At 46.8% G+C, this 26,360-nt stretch overlaps 1 protein-coding gene across 4 annotated transcripts in view; it reads right to left on the minus strand.

The window, feature by feature from the left end:
* The window catches only part of LOC143908635 (uncharacterized), a 189,369-nt gene that overhangs the window by 99,179 nt on the left and 63,830 nt on the right, over positions 1-26,360 (minus strand). Inside the window, exons 1-2 of one of the 4 annotated variants that reach the window (XM_077426382.1) lie at positions 1,871-2,375; positions 1,640-1,754 (exon numbers count right to left, since the gene is read on the minus strand). The exons of 1 other annotated variant lie outside the window; for it this stretch is intronic. In XM_077426382.1, coding sequence (XP_077282508.1) covers positions 1,640-1,703 — 64 coding nt within the window. In that variant the 5' untranslated portion in view covers positions 1,704-1,754; positions 1,871-2,375. Of the gene's footprint in view, positions 1-1,639; positions 1,755-1,816; positions 2,376-26,360 lie in introns of those variants that run through there. 2 more of the 4 variants (XM_077426380.1, XM_077426381.1) reach the window with 2 other exon arrangements.

Here is a 26,360-nt window from a genome sequence, read left to right on the forward strand (position 1 = left end):
GTTTTCCGACAATGCCGTTGTTTATCCCATATCGCGAAATGAGTTTCGGAATGAGTGGCGTCGGAGGGCCGCGTAGAGCGCGAGGGTACAACGCGAGGGGAGGGGATCGAGAGTATATAGACGGGCGCGAGTTGTCGGAAATGCATATCTCAACATGCCCGCGCAATCGTTTCGCGAATTGAAGAGCGTTGGAAAAACGCCGGAGGCTGCGGGGCACCGAGGAGGGAACTGGGAAAAGAAGACGAAAAAAAAAACCGACGATTTACTTTTTACTCGCCTCCTAGTCGCCGCTGTCATCTATTTTTTTTCTTTTTACGTATTTTACATCCGTAAATCAAATATCCCTCCGATTCGCGACGTTACCTCTCATAAAGCTCGCGAACATTTTATATGTATACGTGCGCGCGCGCCTTAAGAAACGAGATGTCGCGAACTCGCGAATGACCTCTCGATTCGATACTTCAATCTTTACGAAATTTTAACAGATCTCATCCGACTTTTGCCTGCAGCGAGTGGAATATGAGCTTCAAACAGTTTTAAGTGATCGTTTAAAATTCGACATATACAAAGACATCTGCGAAACTTTCCCTCGCCTCAACTTTTGTCTTCAATTTTATACATCGTTATAGATCTCGTGATTTGTATTTTAAACAAAGATCAGATCGGTATGATAACACGTTTAGGTGTTCTCGCGGACCCGAAAGTACTTTATCGCTTCTTAAACCATTTTCGATGCTCAAGTATTCAAAAGTTACACTTTGCAGACTCGAATGCATAAGTCACACGGGGAGGTGGGACTGCTTAAAAATTCAAAAAGTCAGCGCTTTACTTATTACCAATAAAATGTCATTCCCGTCGTGGCGGAATAAATGTACGACTACTTTCAAACGGCTAGTGCGGGAAGAATCAATAATATCCTCGAACGCGGCTCAGCCTTCCCAAACTATATCTCTCCTATTTCATAACTTTCCCAATTTCAAGAACAGAGAAGCGAGAAAATAGCATAGGCTTCGAAAAACTCGCGCGCCGAGTATCGGGGCTCGCGAGAATTTAGGCGAGAATATAGACGTGATATTCCAGTTGGAGTCAAAGATTACTAAAGTTAAATGGGGGAACATCTCTAAAGTTTGAGGATAACGAGCGAAACGCTCTAACGGCGTAGGGCGGGGAGAGGGGGTGTGGCGTTAAAGTATTTATCGTGGGAGAGACAGTTGTATCAACGGCCAGGGTGATAAGTGTTGACCCCTGTTGCGGAACAATTTGCGATTGCTACCTTCAGATAGCGGGCTCAACGTGCGTCGTTATCGTCAACCGTTTGCGACCCGTTCGTATAATAGCGGCCGCAAATAGGCCATCGACGTCGCGCCGCGAACAAAAGCAAAACAGCATCGCGCGACGGGGCAGGCCCCGGCGGATGTCCGAAACGCCGCGCATTCCCGACGCGGATCGTCGGCGATTAATCGAATCGATCGAGCAGCACGGCGGCAGCGGCGGCGCGGCGGCGAACGGCGCGGTGGAGCCCGTTGTTTGACAAAGACCCCGATTCATGCGTCAGCGCGCGAGGCCGAAACGCCGGGGTCTAACGAGCGATACAAAAACCAGTGGCGCACACACACGGAATATAACACACTGCACTTACCCCCGATCCATCCGAGGCAGAACAATAACAAGCCGGTCAGACAGATCCCCCGGGTCCAGTCCATGATGATCCCGGGACGATTTCTTGCCGCCTCCGCGACCGCAGTCGTTCAACTCTGAGGGAGAGAAGAGAGGATCGGGAGTTAGCGAGAAACGCGTGTGTGGTTTCGAAACGCACCGCGCGCAATCGTTGACGCGGACGATCGAGAAAATCGAACCCCGCCGCGCTTACGGTGCGGTGTTGCGGGCACTGTGGTACTCCGGTTTCTTTTATCGCACAAATCCAGCCTCGCGCGAACGCGCGGCTCACATTGAAAATCCACTTTTGTGAACAATCGCCAACGTCGTCGCGAGACACGTCGTCGAATAAATAATCGTCGAACAGTCCGTCTTTATTATCCCTCGTTTCTCTTTCTTTCTTTTTCGTTTTTTTTTCCCTTGTGTTCCGTTTTCTATCTCACCAAACTATTTCTCACCGACCGGAGGCACTGAGGCACCGCGCGCACTCATCAACCCTCTCACGACGAGTCACGGCGACACTCACGGGGCACACGCGTCCCGATCGTGCGGCGAGCACGCGTCGCGCGGAAATAGCGGGTGGCAGCGGCGGCGAGGAGGCATTCGGGGAGAAAGAGAAATAGAGAGAGAGAGAGAGAAATAGAGAGAAAGAGAGAGAGAGAGAGAGAGAGAGAGCGCGCGCGTCCGTGCCCCACGGTGATCGCGTGTGCGGAGTAGTGGCGGTGGCGCGGCCTACGGGCTTTGGAGCGCGGGGCGCCGTCTCCCACCCTCGCGCGCGCGGCCGGCGGCGGCACCGCGTAGTGTAACCCCCTCTCGCACGCCCGGGTTCCTCTCTCTCTCTCTCTCTCTCTCTCGGTCGTTCGCACGCGCGCCCGAGAGTACCCGATGTTGGAACAGCACGAGGCCGAGATAGGGGCACCTCGGCACGAACCAGCCCGAACGAATCCCAGAGAGAGAGAGAGGGGGGGGCGAGAGAAGGAGAGAGCAAGAGAGATTTCTGCAAGCGCCTGTGCGGAAGTCGCACTCTACGCACTGTCGCAAGACGGACTATTAACGCAGAATGCGGATAGAAATGCACGCGAATTGATATCGGAGTAAGTATATTCGGAATACCGCGGATACTTTATTTTGGGATATTTTTAGTAGCAATGCTTACTCTTGCGATAGAACGATAGACAGCTGAAAGACACCTCGGCGAAACAAATAATGTAATAATGTTAACTAAAGACGATAACGATATCTAATAAACATTAAATTTGAATAATTTTTTAACATATTGTAACGAGGAATATTATGTATCATTCCTCTTGTGCCAGAACCATGAATGTGCAAATTTTCACTTTTTGAGTGGGGTGAATGTCTTTTTCAGTTCGTCACACATTTAATTGTGAATTTCTAAAATTTATCGAATATCGCACATTTATGATATTGGCTTAAGGGGGACGATACGATTTATATAATATTTTATTTTAATATGTAGATATATATGCACATATTATTATATACTGGATAATATATTATAAAATATATAATTACTTGCATTAGAGTTCATATTTATCTACGACACTATTTTCTTCTTGATTGCCATAAGGTATCGATACTTCCGAAGGGAAACACCCTCCAGTATCTTGCGATGCGATATCGAATGACTTGACTGAAAGTATATCCGTATTCTATTAAGTCTAAGCCTCTCCACGCCGAGTGAGTAAAAGCACATCCGCGCACTTAAACTTAAGCATTTCTCCAACCGTGGGAAACAGATGGGATATCGACCCGGCTCTCGTTCGGGATAGGAGCGATAGGCTCCTTGTATCGTTTCGACTTTAGTGGCGCGCGGAAAGTGGGGGCCCGAAAAGTTAACCCTCTCCTCCCCGTCGCCCCCGCTTTTTCACGATACCTCTTAAACTACGGTTAAACTCTTTCTATGGTGACGTAATGCAGTCTACATTCGGGCGAATTCGATATAAGTGCGCCGAGTTATGTCGAACGTTTTTCTTCGGAACTATAAGTTATGCGGTACGAAGTCAAATACGCGCGCGCGAGAGAGGAGAGAAATATATATGCCATAGACACACATACATATATATTATATATACATATATATGTATATAGATGCATGCTAAATCTTCCGTGAGCATCGAGATTCGCTCTACGGTGGAGTGCAGTGATGTATCATCAAAGACGATACGTTATAGGCAGGTCGAAAATATCGCGTCTGCTCGTGCAGCGCGCGACTGCAGTATTATACGAATTTCCTTTTTCTTCCCTAGTAAGAAGTAAAAGGATCAGACCTTTGAGAAATAAGAGCTGGAAATGTTTCAGTTACCTCCTCCTCATGTTAAATGATTCCGTGTTCAAGCGACGCTTATATCGAATTCCATCTAGCACGTACGGCGTCAGGTTGCACCTGAAGGCGTAGTAAACCGAATGAGAGCGGCAGGGATGTAATCGTAGAGTAGAGGAAGGCCGAGATATCCCCGTGTGTGTGCGAGCGTGTGTATATGTATACGGCGCGGGGTCGCCGCCAAGTAAAATACGACGGGTACGTAATGAGAATTCCTAATATCAAAAATCAAAGACGAGACCGGGTACCGCAGAAAAATGTTTTCACTCGATCAATAGCGTTTTCGCTTCGCGAGCTCCCGTTAGAACGCAAAAAAGTAGATATATGCGGCAGCATGAAAAGCAATGTTGTGTTTGCGGGCGTCAGGTACAACTGGGAACTATGCTGTGACGGATTTATAGTACGCGGGCCCCGGCGTGCCGCACCATTTTTTCCCCGAGACCCCATTATTGATCTGTCAAAATATTGATCCACCTAGAGAATATTTCTTAAACGTTGAAACGCATGGCACGGCGACGCGAAAACGCAATTAATTAGAGCTATACCGTTGTAACGATAAAACATTCAACGATATATAAATTATCGTATAATAATAATAATTGCTAGTCCGTTTTTAATTATCACTTCTATTATAATATCTGCAAATTTAATTGCATTTTTGATTGTAATTTAAACGGAAATCAAATTGATTCGCACATTTTCTCATATTTCTCTCATTCCGAGAGTCGATTAATTTGAGGCGGTCCAACGATCCGTAGGATACATCCCGACTTTCGAGCTATCTCGTACCCTGGACGCACAGAGAAAGAGAAGGAAGAAATAATTATGCACCGACACGATTTTCTCTCCGCGGACAACAGTCTCTTCTTTTCTCTTCGCCTTTATTTCGGAAGCACGAAGACCTTGAGCGTAAATTCGCCGGCGACGACGGGACCCTCCGAAGTAATCAGAACCGCGTCTATTCGCGCGCCGTCCCCCCCCCGTCGTCGTTCCAGATACATCCCCTCTGTCCTGTCTTTTCCGCAATCCCCCCCGGGTCTTCTTGCCGACACGTCCGGATGCGCCACCGCGGCTCGGCACGCAAACGTGTGCCCCGTTTCGCCGCTGCCGATCCCGAACTTCCGTTTACATGGCAGCTCGTGTTCATAAACGGGGGGGGATGAAACAACGATCCGCGGGAGCGAGGTGGACCGGCCAAAGCGGCCAAACGGATGACCCGGATCGGCGTATATGCGAGACGCGCGGTGAATGTCGGGGACCCCGAGTCGTTTGTTTCCTCCCCCGCAGTCCGCAGTCCGCCTGATTGCGAATCACGCGGATCAGATTAAGGACGCGCGCGCGCGCGCGCGCAGGCGTTTGCACGCGCGCCGAGAGACTAACGACAGGGTTAGAGATGCGACAGGAGATAGACGCCCACCGTTGGGCCGATACCATTGTCGCGGTCTATCTATCGCGCCACCGTGACTAGCCGCATCGCTAGTCAACGCCGACAGCAAACGACGGGGAATCACGGCGGTCCCTTCACGCCGCAGGGTTCTCTCCCCTCCCCCCTTCGTTAATCCGCGCGGGATGCGTCGAGGTGTCGACGTCCGCGCGGCGGTAATGAAATTACTCGATACTCGCCGCCACCGCACCACACAAACGGACGGAGCAAACTATCGCGCTTAGTTACCGGTCATCGTTGATATAATGGACACGGACCCTCTAGATCCTAATTTCGTGGTTTCGACGACGAGGATATATACGCTAAGAAGTCGGTTATCAACGGGGTTTTATCAGCGTCGCGCGATGAAACAGATAAAACTGTAATTCTTTTCCAACGATATCGCGCCGGACGACGTTAACGTTAAATCAAAAAGTCTCGGACACGCCGCGCTAATTACACAGGCGCTGGTAGACGAGGCTCGCGCGATTCGTCGGGCTGTACAACTCCGGTGGCGTGACATATCGGGATGTCGATATCGCGAATATAACAAAGTTATTTCATACTCGGCGCTTGGCACAAGAGGAAAGACATGTGGGGGGGGGGGGAAGCATCGACAATGACGGCCACGGTGCTGCTCAATGGTTTACAAGGATGCAGCCTTGCAGAGCGTAATTTCGAGACGATGACGAAGCATATGATGAAATTACGTGATAGTTAGCCCGAACTAAATTGACGTGGGGTACATAGTTACTTGCTATTGACCAATATAGCTGAAGAGTACACCTCTTCACATTATCAGCTTCGCTAATAAGATTTAAGGGCTGGATACCTTGAAAATAATTCGCCGGAGAAAATTCGCCAAAGATATCCCAGCCTTCGATTCCATGATCTATCCTAGCCAGATTTCACGAGATAAATAAATAAAATGCAAGTTTCGAGTTAATTTCCCCGTCGCCAATAATATAGCGCGCGAGCAGTAGCCGACTCTGCTAAAGAGTAATTTCAGTGATTTGCCCGACACATCAGATAATTCGATTGTGTTCGCCGACCGTGTGCGGAACGAAACTGTCTGACAATTGAGTTGAGAGGTAAACAGATGAAGCGCTAAAAATCCCGACCGCCGGGCTTCATCGTGCGCGACTACGAATATATGGAAATTTTCAGGGTTTCGGCTCGGAGGCTACTATATAACGAGCGTACCGTGCGCGCTTCCAGTAGTGCCTGGCATGGTAAACGCGTTATATGTAGGTACATACAATACACATGTATACGCGGCCCTGTGGCGATGACGGCGACAGCGGCAGCGGCAGCGGCGGCGTTGGCGGGCCGGAAGGGTTAATCCTATCTAGCGTAATAGTAGCGGGTCAACGACATCTTTGCGAGGAGCAAACTTACCTGGCCCAACAAGCCATACATCAAATTGCACCTCTTGACGAGCTCGGCTTTCACGGGACGTCGTTCCGGGTGATAAAAACGTCGACCGGAAGTCGACGCCGACGACGAAGAACAAAGCGACGGGAAATGTCGCGCGAGAGAAGAGCGCGCTAGTTGTCGCGCGGAACGAACATTCGTCCTTGAACGTGCCAAGTTTTTCCGCCGAAACTGTGTTACGCCGCGCGCGCGTCTCTCCGCCGCGCCGTCCGGAATTACAACTGGGATATATGAGCCGTTTATCTTGAAGATGGTGGCGGAGAGACGGGACCCGAAGCAAGTCGCGACGAAGAACTTTGAATACGGAATTCAGCCGCCGCCCCGTCTATCTAGGCGTTCAGAGCTGAATGCGGCCGTGCGTCGTCAGCTCGCGATAACAATAAACGCGGTCTTCGCATTAGACAAGCCGAAACTCGGTATTAAACGCCAGCAGTTAGCGCTAATTACGCGATACGCGCCATTACGTCGCTCGCTTCGATTCGAAAAGCGTTGTAACATTTGTTAGAAACTAATGCTCGTTTAAAACGCATCCACAATAGGAGCGCCTCGAACAGCCCGTCTCCGGGCGTAAAATATGCCCAGCGCCGTGAAAGAGACGAGAGCACTGAAATATGGTTCCGAGAAATGAATAATAGAAAAAAAAAAAAAAGACAAACCCCCAAGCGTGAGTTTTCAAAACGTTCGCAAATGTACATACACATTTTCCCGGGGCTTTTATATTCGTCTCCTATGCATATGTTTTGTTGAGCTGTTGTTAATTAGGACACGAGGCAAAATCGCGAATCCGCGTTGAATTTGCGTTCGTAGCCACCGGCAAAAATAGTAATTTCGAGCGGAGTGCAAAATCTGTGGGTGAAATTATATTTTAGGCATTTACCGGGGATGACCTAAATTCTCGTTCGATAAAACGTCGCAGCTCCTCCTCGAAAACTCCAGCGGCTGATGCTGGATGTGACATATTTGCGTGCATTTACGAAGCATCGGGATATATAGAAGCATAGATAATACACGGTGGTCGGTTTGCACCATCGATCCCTCCGCTTCCACCTTATTCGCTCGCGTAACACACGTATAACCCCGACCGGAAGTCTCGCGATATTCCGAAGGCGCGGCGCGTTTGGCGTTCACGGCCCTCCAAACTTGGCACGTCCTTTATAAAAGTTCAAGACGCGGTCATAACCCTTTATCACGAAAAGGCAGCGCTATTGTTACACGCTACAGCTCCACTCTCCCGTTGTTGTAAAGCACGCACCGAACTTGCTAAGTACTCGGGTGAATGCGAACGCGAATACATAAAATTCGTTTTAACGCAAATAATAAGCCGGGAAAACGCGTTTCGCAATCCCGTGGAAAACCCGCCGTCGTTCTTCTCTCTCTCTCTCTCTCTCTCTCTCCTTCTTTACCATTTTTTTTATCGAGAAGCAGCACGGGAACCGCTTTGTTTCCGCAGGAAATTAAGATCCTGACTTAATGTAACTTCAAAGGGACGTGTCATACGTTTTGTTCGCTTCTTAATACGAAGAACCGTGTTGCAAATTTGCTCCATTCGTTCCTTCAAACGCGAGATAAAGTAATTCGCTGTTCGAGTAATTCGTTGTCGTCACTTATCTGAATACTTATTGCAGAGGAATATCACAAAATTCTCGTTTCCGTCGCTAATCTACTCGCGATAAACGGGGGTTATATCCGTCAAGAGAAAATAATTTCATATACATATAAGCAGACGGATATGCTACACGCCTTTCATGTCGTGTCATCGGGAATCGCACGAGTGTATCCCCTTCTCTCACCGCGCGCGTTCCCTACCTCCCTTATAAACATCCTTAAAGCGTTACGCGATCGATCACGAATAAGTGATTGATCTGACCCGGGATCGGTCGAGCGGATAAAATCCAGGATAAGTAATACTTTTTAAAGCGCTCGGCGAAAGGTTGGTTGGAACGGGGATCGCGCGCAAAATGAAAAATATCCACCGACGATTGCAGACGTCGGTACGCCGCGATATCACGCGGGTATAGCATGGGAAAAATAGCGAAGGAGGAGAGAGAGAGGGAAGGAAAAACGCGGAGCCTTATAGCTCGCGCGACGAGAGGTGACGCGCGCGCGTTAAAAGCATCGAATAAGCATACGATGTATAATCCGCGTCGATCGAGCGGGGGGGACGATAAGGCGTACACCCATTTCGTCTTATCAGTACGTATATTCTTATCGTTACGCGTGTAATTATAACCGTGCGCGACGGCCACTTTTCGTGTACCGCTATTCGACTGCCGCGCTATCAGGGCTCGTTCTGCAGGAGCGCGGTACACGCGAAGATGGAGTTAACGGCTGCTATACCGTACTGTGCATGAAACACACGTATAGAGGGAGAAGGAGGGAGAAAGTGAGGGGGTGAGCACACGTGCGCACGGATGTTGGCACGGTCGCGAAGTGAAACGAGCGCTGAGTCAAGATCGCGCGCGCGGTATAGCTCTTGCATTTATGTATTTAACATTACGCTGCACGATTCTTTCCCTTTGGCGGCGTCCCTATTATTGCCCTTTTTGATCTCGATTGAATAATTGAAAGATAATAAATGTAATAGCGAAATGGCGCTCGGGAAGTTCCACACGATGAAGATTATCGCGTAATGGTATGGATCTGGTACACGCGGCGGCGGGAAGAGGCGTTTAGTCGTTTCGTGATATATTACAGCGTAATTACAGCTGGGAGGGCAAAAAAAAATTACGTGTTTTAATTTCGAACCGACGTGCAACGTGAAATTGAAAAATCCACTCGATCGAGCGAGCAAACATCTTGAATGTTCCGAACGCAATTCCGCTCGCGATACTACTTATCATAAATGTTCGATAAACTACATTTGCGGAAAAAGCAGGATGATATAGAAAAGGGGGGACAAGAGATAATTCTCGATTTCGGATCGGCACTGCGGGGAGCAAACTGCGAAATGTCCCACCTTATTGTGCAAACAGGAATTTCGAATATCGCAAATATTTTTCTGTCGTATTTATCACGAGACGTGGCGTATGGTAAAAATTCGATTTGGCAGCGACATTCGGGCATCGCGTTCTCACTCGGTGCCAAGAGAGCTCGATCGGGGTCCAGCATGGCTCGTCGTTTCTCTCTCTCTCTCTCTCTCTCTCTCTCTCTCTCTCTCTCTCTCTCTCTCTCTCTCTCTCTCTCTCTCTCTCTCTCTCTCTCCCTCCCTCCCTCTCTCTCTCGGCAAAAGGGCCGATATGACGAATCTCGAACGCGTATCCCCGGAGGAAACGACGACGCCCGACGAACGCGAGCGATATCCGGGTCAATGAATCGCGTGCACGCGTGCGCGCGCGAGCGCGCGCATGCTCGCGAATTTGTACATTTCGAGTATCGCATAGCCGACACAGTGTACGCGAGGAGTCGCATCCAATTAGCTTTGACAAACCTTACGCTGAGTTTATCGTTACAAAGTGACGGAATGCCCGCTTTGTGCGCACCCAAGTTCGGTAGCTAACCAGGGTAAGGCAGACAGGAAGGGCAACGGACCCCTCCAGGGGGTAACTCGAGCAAACACCCGCGTAAAGACGCGTTCGTAAGCTCGCCGTTCGCACTCGCGTTCGTGTGCATCGGTAGCAAGCGTAGCGCGATTCGCCCGGCAGCTATTACGAGAACGTTGCATGCGGAGTCTGATGCGTTATGCCAGCGTTGTTATTCGCTGATGTTAACGCATCCTTTCCATTGTAATATTTCCACTGAGATTTCGATAAAATCTAATATCTGTCTGTGTTATGTCTCGTGTAGTTCTAACGGCTTTTCTGTAATTCGCATTCTTTCCTGATAATCTCTCTTTGAAACATTTTGTAAAATATTTATAAATTACGACGGAACTGACACATCGTCAACAGCATTTTATTGTAAATACGGTTTATGTGAAAATATATATGGCAAATATCTACGGGCGTATGACATCCAAGAGAAATGTATTAAATTAAACTGTATTTAATTATATCTAAAAATCAGCTTGTATTAATAACTCTGATAAATATATAATTGGGGCTGTTATCGCAATTTCCATCCATTGGCATGTAAATTACGACCTTTCTCAAATTATTTGCGTTTCTTTTTCACGAGACTCGTTAGACGATCAAAGAGATTTCTCTGATTGACTTCAATACTTAGTTATTTCGATGTTAAAACGCGCGCTATTTTCCGCCTCGATATATCCTCGCTCACTTTTCTCTCTCTCTCTCTCTCTCTCTCTCGTACTCCTGCGTCACGTATGAATATTATATTATATTTATTATTACGGTCGGCCGCGCGCGCGTTTGTGTCAAACTTTGGTCCGGCAACAACGGTGGCAGCGACGACGGCCACGTCCGGGTTTCAGAAAGGATGCAAAACTGCACTCCGGCAAAGTTGAGAGGCGGGAAGAAGTTGCGCTTCTCGTTCTCTCTGTCGGCGAAGTGCGCGGCGCGGGAAGCTATTATAAAGTATAATTGTAATAAGTCAACATCTATTCATGGCGACTATAACACAAGCGTAACGCGCGCTCGCCCGCGTCGACTGAAAGATTTAATAACTGGAATTAAGATCATGGGATCGTTTTTACCGGAGAAAACGAAAGAGGAAGAAAGAGAGAGAGAGAGAGAGAGAGACAGAGAAAGAAAGAGGGAGAAAAAGTAGAAGGATGGATCGCGCAGTTAAATTGCAGAGCTCTCTCGTAGCGCGCGAATCGATCCGCGAGCGCGAGCGCCAGCTTTAACTTTCAAAGATAATTCCCCCTCCTTGTAACGTGTTTTTATTTCGCTTTCTTTCTTCACCGTCGTCGTTGTCGTCGTTGGCGTTTGGATTCCACCAATGACGACGACGAAGACGACGAAGACGCCGACGTCTTCGTTCAAAGGCGCATTAAGCGTTTCGCCTTCGACGACCGCGCGTATATCGATGAAGGTAACAAAATATTTCTTAGCTTAGCTTCTCAATCGTTCGCCATTCTTCCCGCCCGTTTCTTTTCTCTCCCCTTCGACCTTTCACGTTCGTGCCGTGGCATTCGGACGTCCGAATAAATCTCTATTTTAAAACAGCGAGATTTATACCGTCCGCGTTTCCGGCGCTCGCTGCTCGCTTATTCGTCGATCCTAATCAGCATTCAATATTACACGCTAAATTTCACTCGGACTTCTCTCCGGAGTTCTCTCCCGGCTGAGTCATAAAGTCGGATAAGGATGCCTCACTTTCGCTCCATAAAGCCGCGATGAGCGTTACTCATGTAAATCTCGCCCGACTCTTACTGGCAAAGGTGGTAGTCGAAATGTCGCAAGACGACGACGGCGATTTACAGCGCGCAAGCGTAAGAACGATCTACCTGCGCGTGGCTACAGATAATGCGATGAAGACGTTTTCATCCAGCTTTAAAAAATTCAGATGTAAAAAGGCTAAAATAGTAGCGATATATTTTTAAAAGCAAAGAGCTCGCGTTTATATTACATTTCGACTCTGTCTTTGCGAAAACCCGCCCCTTAAATCCCAAACTTTGATTCCTTGAATCTTTCGAGTCTCGACTTTAAATCGCTTCAATCCTCGGCGAGAATTCTAGATTCGAAATCCTTAAGCCTCAACTTTTAATTTTGACCATTGAAGAGCACAATAAATTCCCCGTCGTGTACTTATCGTGCTTCGCTGTACCCTACACACACCCACCCGCGCATAGCGTGCAGAGCCCTTGCGCACACAGTCGGGTGCCCTCCCCATCCCCCTGCGTGCGGTCTCTCTCCTCTCCCCCCTCTCCCCCCTCTCTCTCTCTCTCTCTCTCTCTCTCTCTCTCTCTCGACAACCGTCGTCTCCTCTCGCCGCGTTCACCGCTTTCCTTCCACCGCGACCAAAACCATTGTGCGCTGTAGTGAAAAGTTGGCCGGGGGGACAAAAAAGAAGCCCGCGTGCGCAACGGCTAAGTTAATGAGAAATAATTGAGTTAAGGCAAGTTATTTTAAGCGGAAAAATAACCGCGGAAAAGTTGCGCGGGGACAGAGCCCGGGTCTCCTTCGCGCGCTCGCGATGAGTTAAGTTGGCGAACCGAGGCGCGGATTAACTTTAAAGTTACCGCATGGCCGTCGTCGCGGATGTGTACACACCACCGAGAACGACTCTAGTCGAGGAGATAACGTTGTGGATGTTAATTAAAATCGGCGCTTTGACGTTCGCACTCTTGATCTCTCTCTCCCTTTCCTTCTCTCTCTCTCTCTATCTCTCTCTCTCTCTCTCTCTCTCCTCTATCGCTCGCTCTCTCGAGCCACTTTTACGGAACGCGTCACGCCACGCCGCCTGCTCGACGTAACGAGCGAGCGGCTAATTGCGGTCGATTGATTGATTTATCATTGGCGCACAATTTTTAATCAGCCGGCGAGACACGCCGGCCAGACGGCGTCGATTCGCAACGGAACAGCCCGTCGGAACATTAACCTTAAACTTGGCAGTGCACGCTGTGCAATAATGTAACGGCAATAAATAAGCTTTTTTATAAATAAAAAATGTCAGATACATAAACAACTGTTTGCTAAATAAAGGAAGTTATTAACATCGAATTGTGCGATTCTTTCGTATTATTTCGGGAAAATAAAACTGTGCAGTTTTTGCACAGTTATATTTTTCCGATATTTTTCCCTTGCATGTTCGCTGTAAAGTTTTTAAAGTAAAACGCGACAATTTTTGTTCGTGCCAAGGCTGCGATAAAATTGGTATAGCGTTAGATTGATATTGATACTACATTAGATCGCTATATAATAAGCGAGTAAGAAGCTAAGTGAACGTACATACAATAGCGGCAATGAGACGAATGACTAGCGGATAACGACGTATGCCGAGCGTCTCTCGGCATGATAATATATGATAATGAATTACAAACAGCAACAATAATCCTACTTCCCTTTCTATTTTGCTTACGAGACACACGTGAGTGAGACACGAGTGAGCCATTTAAATAATTGAAACGCAAATAGTCCTCTATCCGCGAGACGATTGTAGACATATTGTTCAAAGGCTGCAATACTCTGTATCGGATCAATACTATGCACCTATCTAAATTTTCATTTTAAATTGAACAAAAAATTTCGAAAAATTTAGGTCAATATTGTGCTCCCCTATCAAACAATTTTTAATTTGAATAAAAAATATAGAAAAACCTGACATCCCCGACTGCAATATTTTCGACAAATTCTTCAGTTAATATCGAGATTCTAGTGATTTAGAGGAAAAATTTCTATTTTTTATTGTCCCAATAAATTTTTAATATCAAAAAGTCAAAAGAAAAAATCTGCATTAAAGCTTTTTTATTTTACGCGCGATATGTGTTCTCGAAATTCACAGATTTCAAAACGTCATTTCAGCCGAATTATATGGGAACGCGAATTTCTTTCATGCCGATATAATCCACGTCCCCCTGCATAAATACATCCAATTATCGCGATATGCCGTTGATTCGGCCTGCTTTTATGCCGGATCGATCGCCTTCGCGGCCGTTTTGTCGTTTAACGCGTGTATCGACAACTGGCCACGCGCGTTATTCGGTATTAACCAGCCGCTAATTGGAGCGTACTAATTAATTCATCTCTATTCCATGCACTTTTAAATTTGGCGCTGGGTCACGTATAAGAGTGCGCCGCCGCGCCGCCGGATTTTAATTAAGTGGCTTTCCGCTTTCATTCGATAAAGTTTTCATCATCCAACATTTCGTCCCGATGATTGTTTCGCCGTTGTAGTATAGGCGAGAGTCTACTCGCGTGCAATTAGTCGTCATTAATTAATCGTTATTACAATGCATATAAAATCCATAAAAGCAGAGCCCTCTTTCAGCGCCATTGTTTCCTTTCGGAACAGATGTTTGGATAGTTTTGTTATTATATTAAATAGCCAATAATTTTTAATAATTACGATCGATACCGATCGCATGGAAATGAGGCGGCTTAATGGACAACGGCGGCCGATACATCAAAAAACGTGGCGTGTGTCATTAATCGAGCTCCGGATTTTCGTGACGTCGCGTCGGCCCGTTGGGCGGGCGGAAAGTGATTTAGTAAAAATGCGCTCTCTCGCGCTCGGCATACAACGTCGTTGCCGGCGTATCGCTTTATTATACCATAGTTCGCAACGCGCAATTAAATCCACGTCATTATACCACGCAATAACTCAGCCGTCCGCGCGCGATAAATACAAGCATTAATTAAACTACACTCTTTCTACGAAGAAAAAGCTTCGATTATACTTCCGCGTGCGTCAGTTCGAAACGGCCGCGAATCCGGCCGTTCGTAATTCTATCCGGCCAGCGAGATCGCGTATCTCCACGCAGTTTTAATAAACGGCTGGATTGCGGGAGCACGCGCGGGAACAGTATAGTCGGCCAGCCTCCCTTTCGATATATATTATCGCTGTCGTTTTGCAAACGACTCTTCGAACTCGATTCTCCGGCGAGCGAAGCGCAGCGGTGGAGGTGTGCGCGCGCGCGCGCGCGCGCGTGGCCGCGTTTATAAACAGACCGCTCGCGGCGGAAGTCGTCGTTAATTAAATGGGCCGTGCTGTTTATTTGATAAACTTTTGTCGAATCGATCGATTTGCCGCCGCGCCGCCACGCCGCGTGTCCGCTGGCCGTTACACACACCTCCGCTGCCGGTTAATTCGGCGCTAATTGTTGCGCGGATATCAATTAGCGTTTTATCGTCACGCCGCGCCGACTTGGAAATTTCTGCACGCGGATGAGCTTCGGGCTCGCGTCCGTCTATCGTAACCGTCTAGAACGAGCAAGCGCGCGGGGGCGATGTAATGTACATTGATCGACATTGATAGCCGTTAAGTTCGGGCCGAATCAACGCCTCACCTCGTTTCGCCGCGCACGTGATGCGACGGGCTCTACTAATTGTCGAAGCTCGGAAGCGATGATTACCGGATCTCATCAAGTCTGATCTCGTGTGAATACGAACGAGCAAACGTCATGTCGCGCAAATAATTAATTTGACACCCGTTATTCCCGGCATTATAATTGCATGCAATTAGAACCGATCTCATCGATTTTAATTATCGTACGATAATTAGAAAGTAATTTTCGAGTACGAGAATATTTTCGCGCATTACGCGAACGCGAATATTATCTATATACTTCACGTGCGCGTCGAACAATGCGATTCTCTATCAATCGGCGGATTACATACAACGCGGCCGTCCGAAGCTCGGTATCACTTCCATATTTTTCCGCAGATACGCTTCACGCTGACCGACCGGAATAATTCATCATCGACGATCTCCGGGAGCGCGAAAAAGAGCCCCCGGTCCGCTCTTTCATGCTTCCGACTGCGTTTGCAACGTGGTGCAACGTCCGATGGACGACGGTGGTGCGAGAGGAGACGGGAGAACGGGGGCCGCGTTAACAAGAAATGACTTAAGGGTGGCTATTTTTGTCCCCGTGTGGCGAGGGGTCGAGCCCGGAAACGACCTAACCGATTCGCCAGCCGATCGTCGATTCGATTAATCTTTCATCCCGGCGATCTTAAACTCCGGCGTATATATGCATTCCGCGCACGCCGGCTCCTGCGCGCGCGACGTGGCGCGCATGCAGCCGCATCCGGCGAAACACAGCCGCATTAATTAATACTCTTATACCGGGCGGGTGGAGTAACTTACGCATCGCGATAAGGAACGATAACGGTTCCCGCGAAGCAACGTGAGAGCCACGGCGAGCCACGGCGAGACGTAACGTAACGCATCGCTACTCTGTTGGGGGTGCATCGATAACGTAACGATCGCTAGCGCGGCCATTAGCCCTCCCCTGCACAACGGCGTCGACCGTATGTTGCAAATTCCGCAGACCGGCGACTGCATGTTTACGTTCTACCCCGTGTGCACCCATATGCGCTTAAATACCATCCCGCACACCCCGTACGCGCTCGTTCGCGCGAGCGCGGCGCCGCGCCGAGAGTGTGCCGCGAGAGCGGATATGTTGGTAAATGAGAGACAGAAGGAGGGAGAGGAGAATGTGGAGAGAAAACGGGGAAATGAGAATGAGAGACCGAAGAGGAGAGAAAGAGAGAGAGAGAGAGAAAGCGAGACGCACGTATGCCGGAGGATGCGCACATCGCTACATGTGATTTCGAACTTTTGTCTACGTGCGCCGCTTACGTGACCGGCCTCGGCGATAAAGACCTCCGCGGCGTGTTCGAAATGCCGAGGAACTTTTTGTACGTCCGATACTGCCGGGGTGGAGTCTTTTTCACCGCCGCCAAGCGCGGAAAACGTAAGGAAGGCGCGAGAAACTTGCATAAATCGTTAAAGTGTAACCCATTCGATTTCTCCGTTTCTTCCCGCATCGTGGACGCATAGCATTCTACCTCAGACTTTTTTCTTCCTTTCTATACGTGTATAGGGTGTCCTGGAACTGTACGGTATATCCTGGAATCGTGCGCAATATCACGGATTCAAATTTTCAAAGTCTATATTTGCCGTGTAAAAAATATGAAATGGTTACTCGAGTAATAAAAGTTTATTGATGTGTTGAATAATTTTGTTCCAAAGTTTGTGGAAATGTGAAGTAATTTGTCGAATCTAAGTTTATTCTGTAAAATTTGAAATAGAGAGAAAGAGATGATCTTCAATTTAGTAAAAATGTTAATCCATAAATTAATTACGGAGAGACTTTTTTCTCAGGTTAAACTTAATATCTTGGAACGTGTATAATTTTTTATACACGCTATATATATATATATATATATATATATATATATATATGTGTGTGTGTGTGTGTTTGCGTGTGCGTGTGCGTGTGCGTGTGCGTGCGTGTGTGTGTGGGTGTGTGTGTGTGTGTGTGTGTGTGTGTGTGTGTGTGTGTGTGTGTGTGTGTGTGTGTGTGTGTGTGTGTGTGTGTGTGTGTGTGTAGATACATCTCCCTCCCTTTTTTGCTCCATCTCGCTTTTTCGTTCCGTCTCAGAATTCCTCCGACGGGTACATTTGTCGTGGGAAAAAGGGTTTGCCAAATGTCTCTGTATTTACCATCAGGCTCTCTGGGTAAATAGACGTGGAAGGGAACGATTTAGCGGAGCCGTCTAAATATCTGCAACGAGGTGCATTCTGGCGCGGATGTATGCCGCGATATCGAACGTTCCTTATTTAATCGGCGGAGATACTTGCTTGGGTAAACCGTGCCTCGCTACAATTACAAGCGCTCGCTCGACTGGCTGGCTGGAGAAAACCCAAGCGCGATTTTATCCAACTTTTAATTCAACTTTAGAGTTCAAAGTGTATATATGCGTAGCGGACGATCGTAGCGGCACACGCGTTACATATACGTGCCACGGTGTGTGTTACAGTGTACAACGTACTTAGACAACGTGATTATTTTAAAATACCCAAAAATCTGATTGCTCGCCCGCCAGCTGAAGGGGGCTTGAAAAAAAGAAACGAGTTAATGAGACTGCTCGAAGTTTGCAATGGAGACGGTGTACAATGGAGAAACGACAGATAACGTTATCTGCACGGCAACGACACCCCTTTGCCGTGTTAAAAAATGGCGGGTTACATCGCGCCACTTAGGCGAGGCGCCGAGCACAAAGGGTGATATTTCCGAGAGTTAAGCCCGATGGATTAGTCTGGGAGCTGCTACAGTAGAATGGGCGCGTCATCTAAATAAAGACGACGCGAGCAGCGCGCGCGCGTTTTGTGACTCTATACGAGCCACTTTAAGGATCCTTTTACTACACGGTGCAATACCCTATATACGTCCTATTGCCCGTATATGGACGCGCGCAGGTCGCGTGAAAACGGGTCTCCATCGTAACGCTTTTATTTCCTACCCTTCTCGTTTAGGCGTGCATCTCGTCGCGAGCCCGCATTTCGTACACGTACCCCGGGCCCAGGTCCATTCGTTCCATTTGAAAGATTGAAATTTTTCTAAAACTTTCACCCGCAGTCGCTCTCCGCGCTCCGCTCCGCTTCGCTTCGCCTCGCCTCGCCTCGCCTCGTCTCGTCTCGCCGTCGCGGCCGGTAGTTCTCCAGTTGTACGGGCGGAAGAGTGGATCAATAGCGAGCTATTACCGCTGCCGTAGTGAAAAATGTTTTTTTAAGAGCGCCCGTAATTTATCTGATCGAGACTTATGAGCGTATACGAGCGGACTCGAGAGAAAAAGCGCGACGCGCACTTTCCGCCCGCTCGAATTCCTGCAGAATCACCGGATCTCGTTGGACCACACTTTTGGGAAATTAACCCTTTTGAGAAATTAACTCTTTCAGTAACAGGTTCGCCCACTGGCAAAAAATGCGCAGTCTCTTTACGCGGCTGCAAAGCTTTCCAATCCCTTTTTGAATTTTTAAATGCATGAAGTATCGGATCGAGATGAAATTAGTGGGTGAGAAAGAGAGAGAAAAAGAAGACTATTCGAAATGCTGTTGATAAATTTTGTGCGAAGAAGAGCAGTTTAGAAAAATCGACGCGATGGAGATTTTTATTCCGGCATTATCTACTTTACGTCGCCCAGTACGACGTAAAGCTCTCCGATAAGATAATAAAATTTGCACAGTGCGTCCAAAGATTAATAGAATCGCTTTAGAAACCGCTTCGCCTCGCGCGCACGTACGCGTGTTTGCCCTGCCGCGGAATAGCAGTCGCAGTCGCAGTCGACGTCGTCGTCCCAGATGCAGTATGCATTTCAGCGATGAACGAAGGAACGCTGCACGTATATTAGATCAGCATTGTAATGCATGGGGCTTGACATTCTTGAGTATTCCGCGACTGACTTTGATGCGACGGTTATGGCGCCGAATATCGATATCTATATTATATACGCGCGTACCGATAACTCACTTGGGGTAAGTGTAAACTGCGCTGACCTTTGTTCCCCCGTTCGTCGCCGTATCGTCTCCGCCGTTACCAGGACCAATAAATCGATACTCGATAGAAATGTCATGCGTAAGTCGATGCCGGCTGCCGGCTTAAAGGCGAACGGGACTTTCGCACGCTCTCTCGTATTTTCTACGATAAATTCACGATACCAGCCTGAAAGAGGACTCGAGGGACAAGAAGGGGAAAAGAGAGAGATGCTCGGGACGGCCTGTGTAGGGAGAAGAGAGAGAGAGAGAGGAGGCCCTGCATTAAGAATGATAATTTATCTTACGTGTCTTACGTGCGCCCTGATAAAATTTAAATTCTTCTCTGCGTTCTAAACGTTCGGGATGGTTAACTTCTATGCGCTCTGGCGGATGATAAATAGACGACCGCACCCGTGCCCTCCTCCTCCTCCCTCTCGTCTGCCACCCCCCCCCCTCGCCACGAATCTCTACGGGAAAAAATCTCGCAATCATTCTTCGCGATTCTTGCGTTCGCGAGATAAATTCTGCATCTGATTCGGCCCGACGCGCCGTACAATTTAACTCTAATAATTCCACGACTTTAATAACTCACGATTTGACTCATTTGCGTGTCGCGCGCGGCCGTCACTTTAAATTAATTTGTGCACTGGCTTGATGTCCCCGTGTCAGAAAGTGTTGCGCTAAAAAAAAAAGATATAAGCGTCGGAGAATCTAATTTTAAACGCGCGACTTCAACGTCACGTAAGTCTGGGCCTGGGTATTAATTTTTCACGAGTCACCAAAATAACGCATATTTGATCAAAATATAATAAGAAAAATGAACCGGACGAAATATTAGGTATTTCTATATGAATATTCGGATTTTTCTTCGGACTTGAACGCGCAATATTTCTATTTCTTGATCGCGCGAGACATCTCTTTTTTCCGCGCTTGGTTAAGTCTGGCATGTTAGAAAGGAAAAAGAAGAAAGAGAAGAAAAGTAATAGATCTTTCGATCGTCGCAGGGTGTAATCGAACGTATAACGTTCATTGTGGCGCGACGACAAAGAAACGGAGCAATCGCGGGATAACAGAGCGAATGCAACACAACTGGTCTGGACGGAGAGACAATATGGGGGTGGATATACATATAATCGAGTCGGAGTGGCATACACGAAACGCACGGAAACGGCGCTCGGACCCGGCAATTATCTCGGGGGGCCCGGCCGGCGCGGCGGCACATCTGCCATCCCGAGTTTGCCGTGTCCGTGACCCTCAAGCGAGCGAGGTGGACATTGTCACGACAGCTGCCCAATTTTGATGGCCACGGGAGAGTGTCGAGGATGTGGAGCGGCGCGACGCTCGATATACGGAAGCTCAATTGGCGCCGAGGGTCGACCTAGGAGCCGCCAATTACACCGGGATTTCGTGGATCGTTTTAACAAACCGCCTCGTGAGCGTAAAGTAAGGTAACCGTACGCTCGCCAAATCCAGACGTTTATCCCTTAAAACGCTAAATAATATAACGTCCGGGCTAACGAATTATCTGGATTATGTTACTCGACACAACTTTTATGGTGAAACTGGTTTAGAGACGAGTTATTATGGTCTCTTTGTATACATGCGTAAAAAGATTAAACATATTATCTTGAAATAATATCTCCCGTTCAATTGACATAATAAATCTTTGAAGAAAACTAATGCGTTACGATATATTTGTTTCCCCGTCACACTCCTACTCCTGTCGAAAAATTTCTTGGGACAGACACGCGAGGCGGATAAAAAATGCGAAAAGAGAACGTACCTTTTGCCTTTGTCTGATGGGAAATTGGAAACTTCGCGTTCCGTGACAAAGGCGAGTCGCCCGTAACGAAAGTTAAACGCGTATAAGACTCTGGCAGCGCTTGAAAATCGGCGGAATTAAATCGAAATACTCATCCCCGGTTAGCGCGACGTCATCAGGCTCTGTTCGAACGAACACGATACGGTAACGCGAGGAAAAAAAAACGGCGCAGCACGTGTTGCAACGGTGACATGCAAATATTGGCTGATCGAACAATTGCGCAAGCCATACTAAAATATTTATTGACGCTTACAATTCGATATTCGTGTATGAAAAAAACGAGAGAGCTCTTCTCGCTGCTATATTCCGATATCGATCGACTTGTCGATCTCCCCGCGCTACAACAAATAAATTCATGACCTGATTTCACTAGCTTCGATTGACTCTAAGCGCAGTTAAATTCGCGCGCTTTCGGGGTCGAGATTTAAATACTTTTTCAAGATTATGAAAAAAAAAGGGGTCGCCGATTTTGATCGATGCCTCGTAACGTTTCCAGCTAATGGAAAAGGCGTTCGGTTATCACGTCTCTCAACTTCAGGATTAATAAAGACAGAGAAAGCATATATTCTGGTACCCCGCGCCGGAAGAGCAAGAGCAATTACATTTCGTTCCGACAAAATTGCAGTCGCAATTTATCCCGTGGACAAATACGCCCGTATTTGACGCAATTTGGATCGCGTCTCTTTTTGCGTTCCTCTATTTGCCCTCTTTCCTCTCTCCTGATTTAAAAAAGGAACCGCGTTCCTGAACACGTCGAATGCATTGGTCGCAATGTCGTGCGCGTAAAAAGGAATACCCGGTGAAAGCCGTCCGTTTCGCGGATCGCTTCAGCTGCGCATTCGTCCGTTCTTTTTCCGTGAAAAATGAAAATAAAACATTCGTCCGTCTCGCGCGCATAGTTTTTTCATATGCGCACGATACTGCTTTCCTGAAAAAATATTGTTATCGGGGGCGTAGTTTTCGAAAAACTTCCAGTCTGTGTTGCTCATGAAAAAAAATCATCGCGCGCGCTATCTCCCTCTCGCTCTTGCTTCCCTCCCAGGATCGCGCTCTCGTAATTCGCGATGAAAACTCGCGTCATATTTCCACATGACAGTATATGCATCGGCTGTCGATACCTGTTTCTCATCTGCAATTATTGTTTATAAAAAATCCTGTTGTTCACAACGATGGGACCAGGTTAACAAAACAAACGGGCTCTCTTTCGCAGAGAATATTTCTCTCCGCGCCGCGTAAACTATCGTGCAATGTGCGTGCGCGGTGTATTATATTTAACGCATGAATAAGAAAAACAATCAATTCCATATTTGTCAAAGAGTCTGCCATTGAAACTAAAACGGAGAATTCCAATACATATACCGTGGATGCATTTGTACGATTTGATAATTACTTTAGATATCTAATTATCCTTCATTTATCTTTACTCTATTTTTCCACGAAATCTCTCTCTTTCTCTGTCGAGTTTTGATAATCGTTATACGATATTTTATAAAGATATAATTAAATGTTCTCGAGAGTTAATTTGAGTGAACGAAAAGGCAGAAGAGTGTATAAGTACATTGGAAAGCTCTCGGCGAGCGTTACGAAAACAAACTCTCATCGCGCCGACAAAGTTTTCGAGCGAAGAGTGCGCGCGAGGATGAATTAATCGCGACACAAAGAAAGTTATTGCGCCCGGTTTTCCTTACGCGTGGCGCAGTAACACTCGCTCGAACTGTTCGTTACCCGTGAATTACGTTAGCCCCTTCTCACATCGCGTCTCTCTCTCCCTCTCTCTCTCTCTTTCTCTCTCCGCCTCTATCGAGCGAATCTCGGAAACTACGTAACTTTCGGGAAATATTCATTCGTTTGGAGAAAAAGCAATCGCGAAATCATCTCGTCTCGCTGCCAGTCGCCGCCAACTTTGCCATTATGAAACGTTAACAAGTGTGCGAAAATAAATTGCACGGATGGATTAGGAAAGAGACATTATAACATTTCTGTGCGATGCTTACATATTAATAATTTTTTTATGGATACGTCCATATGGTACATTCGTATCTCATTTTATGTTTACGAAGAACTGGTTGAAATCTAAAAGAATATTTATGCATGTTTCGTCAAAAGCATATCTAAGCGCGCGAGGCTCTCCCGAAAAGTGAAACGGTGAATGAAACTTCTAATATCTGTTCACTTCGACATTCTCGCAAAATAATTTCCACCCCGCTTTTAAAATTCCGATCGACGCATCCGCGTGCTAAGTGAAAAGTAATACTACGAAGTTTTCTAATTTCCGATTACGCCGTAAGACACACAATGACGACCGTCGTGTCGAACAGTTGCCGATGAGAGCGATACTGGAAAAACGAAAACGAGCAATCTTATAGATATAGCAATTGATTGAAACGCAATCTCGTAATGTAACCTTTCTTAAATGTGATTGCACAGATCCTATGTAAAAATCATCGTGACATTTGACGATCCCCTATACTGTAAAATATACTGTAACACAATTGCAGAACCGCAATAAACAATCGTAAATTTCGGCAATGACATAATTAACATAGTGCAGTTGCCGTAGGAACGATCGGTGGCCGAAAATTTGGACGAGCGAAAAGTGAAACCTCGCACTCGTCTCTCTTCTCGTTGTCGACGTCGACAACGACGACCCGGTCTCTCATCGGGACCGCGGCGGAACTTTATGCAAATCATCAGCGGAAGTATATCGGCATCAACGGGCGCGCCCCTCCACCCCCCGCGCAAACCCCCTTGCGTCCACACCGCGCCGCGTCGTCGTTTTACTTTTGCGTTTCACGCTTTTACGGACTTTTCCCCGAGATGACCCACTTTGCGTTCTCCTGGCGACGGAAAATGCCGCCCTACAACGATGACAACGACGAGGACGAGGACGGGCAACGACGACGTCGGCGCCGCCGGACTCCCCTCGTTTTATTTTATCTTTGTCTTGACTCTCCTCCCTCCACCTCCTCCGCTTCCCGTCCGACGTCTTCCACTGTCACCCCCCTTTTTCGTCTACTTTTGTTAACGTCCTTTGTCCGAACGTCGTTACGACGTAAAAAGGGGGAAAAAGGGTGCGCGCACGGGGCGACGAAGGAGAGAGTCCGAGGAAAAGGAGGGAACCGGGAGGGGGGACCTCTTGGAAGTTTCGCTTTGCTCGTTAGCGCAGAATAAGATTTCGTCGTCGATGAACAAAGTAGACACGAGTCCAAAGTAATTACGTTTGAGACACCGCGTTGTACTTTACGAGAGGAAATCCGTCTTCGCGTGTGCCACGTCGGCGTCGGTCCTCCTACGCCGGGCGCGGGGAACGAGACGACGACCGAGGCCATTTAAGGTCCGGGTCGTAATTGCGCCGCCCCTGTGAAAACGGTGGGGGAAACAATGCGGAGTTCACACATCGCGAAATTGGCAACGGTAACGATTGATATCGAGAGAGGGAGAAAAAGGAAGCGCGCGAGAGGGTTTGGGAGGCCACGGCTATCGGAGGATTAATAAAGAATTTTACTTTATATACCCCAAGGGGCCTCAAAGGGCGTTTTGAAGAGACGTACCCAACCCTAACCTCCAATTCATCCACACTACCTTACTGTTTCCTCCTTTGGACCAACGGTTTAACGTCTCTTCCGAACGACGGAGCCCAGTTTTCTCCGCATCATGCACGGAGGAGTGCGGTTTTTTTTTCGGAAAAAAACTTTTCCATGATTCATGACTCTAGAGTGAACTCGAACCTGGTTCCTCAGATTACGAGTCTGGCGCTCTACCTCTAGACCACACCGCCGCCCTTATCGGAGGATTAATATATCACTGCTTAATACTATAGCAAAATACAGAGACTACACCGAGGATTGATCGAGCTTTTAAAAATTACGAAAGCGGAGAACACCGACATCGCGGCCTATACTTTTATATAATAATGTATATAGTGTACTTTTATATAATAATGTATTTAATGTACTTTTATATATTAATGTAATTTTCTTTAATAATAATTCCCTCAAAAACCAAACGAAAATACAGTGACATTTGCGAGAATTGAAAAGAATACCTATATAATACAAAAATTTAATATATATATTTCTGAATAAACTTTCGTTTATTTTAAGTGATATCTAGAGTTTAAAATGTTATATTAGATGCCATTTCGCTCACAATATGAAATACTGATAACATTTTAAGTTATGATTGCAAATGCCTGTTATTAAAAATACCAACTATTAATGCTGTGGTGGAGGAAGATCCATAAATCATTTAGTTCGCAGTAGCATTCAGCAAAAATGCGACATGATTACGAATGAAAAATAATATCGATCGCCCTTACTGTATAATAACGCAATACATGTATAATAAAATTGGCTGTAATAACAATTACATCACGTACATTTAACTATTCATTTCGTTAATAAATATAAAAATAAATAACGCAATATTTAATATATGTAGATTCGGAAGAATCATAAATCATTGAATGAAAACGTATTAGGTCATGATTTTACTCAATGATCAGCAACGTGACAATGAGTACGTTATATGACGGATATGTATAAAAATTAACTTTTTAAATTAAAATATTTAACATCGCATCTCAGATAAGATTCACGAGTCATTTAATGCAGCTGCAATGCGCAAAAATGTGACACGAGGCAAAAAATAATAATGCTAAAACCATTCGCGTGTTTCCGCATGGTGACGTAACGCGCATGGGAATTCGTATGTACGACGATTGCGATTAAATCATGCGTAAAATTTATTGTAATTTCGTTTTGCAATAAAAAAAAATATCCGATATCAATAATTACGCGCATATCTGTCACGCGTATATATACGCACCGCTAGAAATTTTATTTGTTTTGCTACGCGTT

The sequence above is a fragment of the Temnothorax americanus genome, unplaced genomic scaffold (genome assembly GCF_048541705.1).
Source record: "Temnothorax americanus isolate GAGA-0224 unplaced genomic scaffold, ASM4854170v1 Scaffold11, whole genome shotgun sequence".
Classification (NCBI taxonomy): domain Eukaryota; kingdom Metazoa; phylum Arthropoda; class Insecta; order Hymenoptera; family Formicidae; genus Temnothorax; species Temnothorax americanus.